The 8,559-nt window shown below is 45.4% G+C and overlaps 1 protein-coding gene across 1 annotated transcript in view; it reads right to left on the bottom strand.

Moving 5' to 3' along the window:
* Positions 1-8,559, bottom strand: part of LOC115208124 (phosphatidylinositol 4-phosphate 3-kinase C2 domain-containing subunit beta-like) — a 65,277-nt gene that overhangs the window by 1,774 nt on the left and 54,944 nt on the right. The window contains exons 20-29 of the mRNA XM_029775942.1: positions 6,545-6,637; positions 6,299-6,428; positions 6,007-6,143; positions 5,657-5,826; positions 5,075-5,231; positions 4,881-4,990; positions 3,882-4,083; positions 1,137-1,261; positions 666-783; positions 52-139 (exon numbers count right to left, since the gene is read on the bottom strand). Of these exons, the coding sequence (XP_029631802.1) occupies positions 52-139; positions 666-783; positions 1,137-1,261; positions 3,882-4,083; positions 4,881-4,990; positions 5,075-5,231; positions 5,657-5,826; positions 6,007-6,143; positions 6,299-6,428; positions 6,545-6,637 (1,330 nt within the window). The remainder of the gene's footprint in view (positions 1-51; positions 140-665; positions 784-1,136; positions 1,262-3,881; positions 4,084-4,880; positions 4,991-5,074; positions 5,232-5,656; positions 5,827-6,006; positions 6,144-6,298; positions 6,429-6,544; positions 6,638-8,559) is intronic.

Below are 8,559 nucleotides of genomic sequence, written 5' to 3'. Positions count from 1 at the left end.
TGTGTGTGTGTGTGTGTGTGTGTGTGTGTGTGTGTGTGTGTGTCTGTGTACCTGCAGGTTTGCTCTGCAGTGTGTTCACCACTGTTCCAGGTTTCTCGTCTCTTTGCAGAGGATGGAAGAAAGTGTAGATGAGGTCACACTGAGAGATAGAGAGAGAGAGAGAGGTGGGGGGTAGAGAGAAGGATGAGGAAGTGTATATTCAGTTAATGACAGAAAAACAACAATATGCCAAACTCCACGAGGCCTAATTCATTTACAGGTAGCACATTAACATTTTGAAAACGGTAAAAATGAAATGCTAATATTTCGGGGATAGCAATTCTAGCTTGTGTTTTAGTTTGTCAAACTGTTCTATGACGGATACAGTGGACGAAAGTTTGCCAGCACACAGAGGCTGGACAGTTCTGATATGGGCCTGCAGTACCCGCCCTGAGACAGCATGTGTGTCTAAGTCTGTAAAGCTGATATGACGCTGCTTCTAAAAAAAGGGAAGGGCTGAATTCTAAGAAACCCCGCAGTCAAACTGAAACCACAGACACATAGACAAAAAAATAATACAGTCATTTTAAGAATCGCAGTAGTTTCATACAGTCATTTACACGGGATGTCACAGGGTTAGGATGACATTCTAGTGAACACACCAAAGGTCAGAGGTGACTGGTTACCTGGGCGACCTCTGGCGCAGCATGCACCAGATGCCAGACGTATCCATTCAGCTCATCTTTCCTCCTGTCAGCCATCGCCTCTCCTCGAGACCGCCCAATCAAAAAGCGGCTGGGGAAACTGGGAGGGGCAGCAAAGGACTTTGCCATGGTTTCACTTTACAGTTGCTACATTTAGTTACCGTAGGTAGTTAGTATGGGTACAGATAGAATACCACTGACATCATTTCCTTTCAGTTATTTAGACTCCATTAAGCTCGATTAATCCAGAGCTAAAATGTAGCGGAATTTGGTCAGATGCGCAGTCTGTCCACGAGAGATTACTACTCCACTATTATCAGAAATCTTTGACTATTCCTCTATCGCTACTTACAGTTAACTGTTGTTTCAAGAGAAGGGTGACGTTCTCTGTACACGATCAGTGTGTGTGTGTGTGTGTGTGTGTGTGTGCATAAGTGCATAAGTGCATGTTACCTGGGTAGTTTGGATGAGGGGAAGATGAGGCGTAGTTTACTGTGTAGTTCATAGAACTCCTCAAAGCTCCTCTGGACCAACACTGACCCCTGCTGGCCTTCCCGCTCCACCTTCACCACAAACGCCTGGGGAGAGGGACACACACACAATGTCTTCACTGACATTCTCAACCAATCCATGACTGGGTCTGTGATACCTACATCTTTCAAGCAGACCACCACAGTCCCTGTGCCCAAGAAAGCGAAGGTATCCTGCCTAAATGACTACCGCCCTGTAGCACTCACATCTGTAGCCATGAAGTGCCAGCAGCATACCACCCTGCATACCACTGCTGGCTTGCTTCTGAAGCTAAGCAGGGTTGGTCCTGGTCAGTCCCTGGATGGGAGACTAGATTCTGCTGGAAGTGGTGTTGGAGGGCCAGTAGGAGGCACCCTTTCCTCTGGTCTAAATAAATATATCCCAGGACATTGCCCTGTGTAGGTTGCTGTCTTTTGGATGTTAAACGGGTGTCCTGACTCTCTGTGGTCACTAAAGATCCCATGGCATTTATTGTAAGAGTAGGGGTGTTAACCTCGGTGTCCTGGCTAAATTCCCAATCTGGCCCTCATACCATCACGGTCACCAAATCATCCCCAGCTTACAATTGGCTCATTCCTCTCCCCTATAACTATTCCCCAGGTTGTTGCTGTAAATGAGAATGTGTTCTCAGTCAACTTACCTGGTTAAATAAATAAAAAATAAGTGCTTTGAAAGGCTGGTAATGGCTCACATCAACACCATCATCCTGGAAACCCTAGACCCCCTCCAATTTGCACACTGCCCCCACAGACGATGGAATTGCACTCCACACTGCCCTTTCCCACCTGGACAATAGGAACACCTATGTGAGAATGCTGTTCATTGACTACAGCTCAGCATTCAACACCATAGTGCCCACAAAGCTCATCGCTAAGGACCCTGGGACTAAACACCTCCCTCTGCAATTGGATCCTGGACTTCCTGATGGGCCTCCCCCAGCTGGTAAGGGTAGGCAACAACACATCTGCCATGCTGATCCTCAACACGGGGCCCCTCAGGGGTGCGTGCTTAGTCCCCTCCTGTTCACCCACGACTGTGTGGCTAAGCACGACTCCAACACCATAATTAAGTTTTCTGACAACACAACAGTGGTAGGGAGGAGGTCAGAGACCTGGCAGTGTGGTGCCAGGATAACCACTTCTCCCTAAACGTGAGCAAGACAAAGGAGATGATTGTGGACTACCGGAAAAGGAGGGCCGAACACACCCCCATTCACATCGACGGGACTGTAGTGGAGCAGGTTGAGAGTTTCAAGTTACTTGGTGTCTACATCACCAACAAACTATCATGGTCCAAACACACCAAGACAGTCGTGAAGAAGGCACGATAACACCTTTTCCCCCTCAGGAGACTGAAAAGATTTGGTATGGGTCCCCAGATCCTCAAAAGGTTGTGCAGCATTGAGAGCATCCTGACTGGTTGCATCACCACCTGGTATGGCAACTGGACCTATATACTAGCCGGTGTCAGAGGAAGGCCCAAAAAATTGTCAACGACTCCAGTCACCCAAGTCATAGACTGTTTTCTCTGCTACCGCACGGCAAGCGGTACCGAAGCGCCAAATCTAGGTCCAAAAGGCTCCTTAACAGCTTCTACCTCCAAGCCATAAGACTGCTGAACAATTAATCAAATGGCCACCAGGACTATTTAAATTGACCCACCACCAACCTTTGTTTTTACACTGTTGCTGCTCGCTGTTTATTATCTATGCATAGTCACTTTTACCCCTACCTACAAGTACAATTTACCTCGACTAACCCGTACCCCCGCACAGTGACTCGGTACTGGTACCACCTGTATATAGCCTTGTTATTGTTATTTTATTGTGTTACTTTTTACCTTAGATAATTTAGTAAACATTTTCTTAACTCCATTTCTTGATCTGCATTGTTGGTTAAGGGCTCGCACGTAAGCATTTCACGGTAAGGTCTACACCGGTTGTATTCGGCGCATGTGACAAATAAAATGTGATTGTATTTGATTTGTATGCTACACAGGAGTTACATACTGGAGCAAAGTTGATCTTTTAAACATATATTTTTTTTGGGGGGGGGGATAGGATAGAGAGGAAAGACAGAGGAGAGAGTTGCTGAAACAGCAGTGGGCCAGATTCCAGCCCATGCTGCAGCAGTATGTGTTCCGCGGCACTGGCTTAAACCATAGAAAAGTTCATCTTACATGATGTATCCTTTACTGAGGCTATACTGTGGGTTAGGGAGAGGCAGTTTGAATTTTAGATTTTTTGCTGAGCCTATACTATTGGTGTAGGTCCCTCAAACTCAGCTCTGGACCTCGAAGCAAGTTCCACTGCTATTTTTTCATTGTTCCCCTCTAGCCAGGGACTGATTAAGACCTGGGACACCAGGTGTGCACAATTAATTATCAGGTTGAACAGAAAACCAGCAGGCTCCGGACCTCATAGGGTAAGAGTTGAAAACCCCTGGTCTAGGTGCATATGTTTATACGTCTTAAAAAGCTTTCATTTGCTGGTTCTGTATAAGTATATGTAGTATAGTGTACGACCTAAATATCCCTTGCGTGGCCTTTGTGTACATGCAACTGTAGACTTACGTATGTTTAATTTACTAGGGTTGTAGGTGTACATGACTTTAGACTTACGTATGTTTAATTTACTAGGGTTGTAGGTGTGTATGACTGTAGACTTACGTATCCTTTGCTGGGGCTGTAGGTTCGTATGTGTCGGCAGACAAAGAGGTTGCGGATGAGTCCGTCAGTCTTGAGGGTGTAAACCCGTGGGGCGAAGGAGAGCACAGGACGCTCCTCGGATGAGGCAAACTTCATCTGAGCCAAGTTATGGATGAAGAAGTTCAACTTAGTGGCAACACTGCCCAGACTGGACTCTATCAACCTAGAGAAAGAGAGACAAAAGAGAAAGACAGAAAGACAGAGAGAGGAGATGGAGAGAGAGAGAGAGAGAGAGAGAGAGAGAGAGAGAGAGGGGGGAGAGAGGGAGATGAGTCAAACAAGAGATAACAACCATAGCGGACAAATGCAAAAACCAGACAGAGACACACAGTATGACTATACGGTCTATAGGTCTACAGTATAGAGTTATATACAGAAGTCATAGTCTCATGTCAGATGGCATCACTCCTACGTGATGCTCGTCACCTCAACCAATCTGTCATGTAGAATGTGGAACTCAGCTGTGCTGCAGAACTCTGTGCATTAATCAGGGCAGAACAGATATCACGCAAATTTGCTAGAATTCCAATACACTAGCTAGCTTGCAAGATGGTGTACTCAGCATTGAGTGTGTGAACTAGCGTTGTTAGCATCCCTCCCTTTCGTTTCATATGGATTGATTTGATCCTGGTTCAGCCAGCAAGCAGCGAGCAAATTTTCATGCACATTTCGAATTTCATAAATGATTCTATCACCAAAAACACCTACAGTAAATGCAGAATTAGGTAGTGAAAACTGGAAATATTAGCTACAGGTTTATCGTTTTTGGTAAGATGAACTGACTCTTTTGAAGATGAAAGGGAGTTCAGTGGACGGTGTCGCCTTGGTAACATTTTCGACAGCATATTGTAGCTGAACGTCTTTCTAGCTATCCCATGGGTGTTTGCGAGTTATCAGTGCAGGCGGCCGTCGCGCTATCTGACGTCAGACATTGAAACAGAAGTATGTGTGTGTGTGTACCTGGTGAAGTACATGGTGGCGTCAGCCTCAGACTCGTGAGGTCTCAGCGCGTCGTAGACGTACTTCAGATCATCCAGGTCGGACAGCTCAGGGATGCCACATGACAACATCTTACACAGGAAACACAGGAAAACATCAGTGTGTGCGCACGTGTGCCTGTGCTTGGGTGTGTGTATGTGTGTGTGTGTACGCACCAGTCCCAGTAGGTTGAGGAAGAGGTGTGCGTGTTTGCGGATGAGGTTGTAGGCCTCACAGCACAGGTCCACAAAGTCATGGAAGCGACTGGAAGGTTTGTCTCCTCCGTTGATGACATAGGCCATGTCAGAGGTGAACACAAACGGAGCACGGTCCCTGACAATCACAATCACACACACACGCACACACACACACACACACACACACAGAGAGAGAGAGAGAAACACTAATCAGAACACAGGGCCATTGGTCTCTACCAATAGGAACAGAACCATCTTTATCGGTCTGCCAATCAGAAAAAGACAGTTTCCGGGATCCTTGGGACGTCCATACCCTAAGCCTTAACATTAACCCCTACACTTACCTTAACCATTTTAAATGTCAACTTTTATGGGGTGACATCAGAGTTGGGACATCCAAAGGATTCTAGATAGCAAGGACCCTTCGGTAAGGCATAGCCAAAAACAAAGACTAAGTGGCTAAAGTTGTGATCCTCTGTCCTAGCGATAGGGGCTACGGCTAGATTTTAAATTGAAGTTGGGCATACATTTCCCAGTGTCCTCTCTGCCTCCCGGGCTCACCGTTTGATGTTGCCAAACATTTGTGCATGTCCCAGGAACTTGCCGAAGTCGATGTGGAACATGTGACCGCTGGTCTTCAGCATGATGTTGTCGTTGTGGCGGTCACAGATACCCAAGATGTAGGTGGCCACGCAGCAGCCTGCGCACGAGTAAATGAAGTTCTCCACAGCCTAGCATGACATGGAACAGGGTTAGAGGTTAGAGGTCAAAGTGTGTACGACAGAGAGAGAGCGAGAGACAGAGAGAGACAGAGAGAGAGAGTGTGTGTGCGTATGTGTGTGTGCTTGAGTGAGTGCGTGCGTGCGTGCATGCATGCGAAAAACTGTGTGCGTGCGCTTTAGTGACCGTACCTTCTCGTACTCGTCCTCTGTAGGGTTGTGTTTCTGTAGCCAGTCAGCCAGGGGGCGGTCCTTAAAGGAACCAGTCACTCCATGTTCCCCCTGGATCTTCCTCAGAGTCTCTGCCTGGGGAATCATCTCCACCATACCTGACAGAGAGAGAGGGAGAGGGGATGGAAGAGGTAGAGCGAGGGTGGGATAGAAGGGAGGAGAAAGAGGGGGAGGATAGAGGTAGAGAGGGGAGTGAGTCAGTATTGTAACTCATCCCCAACTCTTATCCCCCCCTCCCTTCCTTCCTCCTCACCTCTGCCTCGTCCAGTAGAGAAGCATCTGAAGATGACCATCCTCATGTCCAGTCCCTCCTGGATCCAGATCTTGTTCATGATGCGGATGATCTGCAAGGTCAGCATGTCCTGGCGCAGGTCATCACCTGACTGGGAAGCAGAGGTCAAAGGGCACAAGACACAGAGGTCACAAATGTCGAAGGTCAACAAGGGTTCAGAAAGGCACAATTAAGTGGTTTGTTGATTCAGTAGTTTAGAGTGTGTGCCTTGAAGATGACGTTGATGTTGTCTCCTCGAGGGTCCAGGTTCTGGAAGGACAGTTTGAGGGGCACGGCATTGGAGTTGAAGTAGGAACACGACTGCAGACAGGAGATGAGAGAAAGGATTAGAGATCAAATACACACACAGGAGCGTACATACAGACTAAAAACACACACAGGAGCACGTAAACACACTTAAACACAAAACAAACATACACATACTACGATTGAACACAGAACACCCAGAGGCAGACATACACACAAGCAACCAAAGACACTGTGCATTAGCATTTATGCAAACAAGTGCATTAGCATTTATGCAAACAAACCATGGGCATGCGTCCCCATTCCCTACAGTATCCTACATTTGACCATGGAATTATCGTTCATAAAAGAGATGATACTTGGGTCAATGACAGGAACACAGGCTTAGGCCAAGACTGGCAAACTTCTAAGCAACTGAGGAATCATTGTGTAACACAAATCAGAAAGGCTAAATCTGATTATTATGTAACCGCTCTCCCATTGTAACGGGAACCCGGCTAAATTCTGGAAAACTGTCAAATCCCTGAAGTTCTTCATCCTCTCTGCCAACATCTTAATTCAGACAGGCTTCATTACGGACAAAAATGCCATCATTGATGCGTTTAAATCACCATTTTATTTCAGCGGGCTATCTCTTTGAAAGGAACTTCGAAGCCTATTCACAATGATATTGGTCTGGATGCTGATAGGGGTAACTTGCAGAATGTTCAGAGAAATGATAGTCAAAGCTTTTCTTTTAGGCTATTTACAGAAAAATAAGTTTTGGATGCTTTGCTATCAATAGACAACAAGAAATCCACAAGGGCGACCAATTGGATCCCGGTCTGCTTACGTGTGCAGCGCCCATCATTGTTGGCTCAATAACCCTCATTTTCTATTTAACATTGTAATCAGGAAATATTCCAAAAGTATGGAAATCAGCTCTTGTGCTGCCACTCCATAAGGGCGGGGATAGTAGTGATCTTAATAATTATCGCCCCATTTCAAGGCATCCTTGTACAGCTAAGATTCTCTAATCCTTGATAAATGTACAACTTTGCTCTTTTTATCTGAGAAGTGTATTTTTTATGTAAACCAATCAGGGTTCAGGCCTGGACATAGCATTATTACAGCAACCATTTTAGTTGTTAATGATCTTGTCAATGCTTTAGACACTAAAATGAAATGTGCTGCTTTGCGTGTGGTCCTGTCAAAAGCTTTTGATACTGTTGACCATGCTATTTCATTGAATAAGTTGTCGTCGATAGGCCTGAGCTCTGACGCCTGGTCATTGTTATCTTAGTGTCAGACCTCAGGCCATTGTGATTGACGGGGTTTCTTGAATTTCTTGAAGTACATAAAGGTGTTCCGCAGGAGTCAATACTAGGACCTGTTCTTTTCAGTATTTATATAAACGCTATTAATCTGTTAACATTTCTAAATGTCATTTATATGCGGATGATACTATTACATAGGCAATTGCCCCGACTGCTGACCTGTCTGTGACAAGGCTACAGTCCGATTTTGCAGTTGTGCAGGAAGCCCTTACTGATTTAAAACTAAATACATGTTGTTTTCAAGTTCTTGTAAGATTGTCTCGGATGGATTACCTCTTTACTCATCGGATGGTTCTATAATCAAACGAGTCCTTGCATACAAACACCTTGGTATTTGGATAGACAATGATTTATTGTTTTAAAAAACATATCACTGAGCTTGTTAAGAAACTAAGACTTAAAAAGTGGGCTTTTTTTCCTCTTTTTTTTACAGAAACAGATCTTGTCTCTCTCTAGTTAGCAGGAAGCAGGTTGTGCAGTCAACCTTTCTACCGGTTCTTGATTATGGTGCTACAATTTATCAAAATGCATGTGCCTCTACATTTTCATAGCGCCCTTCGTTTTATCACGGACAGTTGTATTACTCATCACTGTATTCTTTACCAAAAGGTTGGCTGGACGTCTTTGAAGTCACCTAGGTCACATCGTCGCGCTCTTTTT

Source organism: Salmo trutta, chromosome 14, assembly GCF_901001165.1.
Source record: "Salmo trutta chromosome 14, fSalTru1.1, whole genome shotgun sequence".
NCBI lineage: Eukaryota > Metazoa > Chordata > Actinopteri > Salmoniformes > Salmonidae > Salmo > Salmo trutta.
Note: the sequence above shows the minus strand (reverse complement) of the source record. Positions and strands in the feature narration are given on the sequence as shown.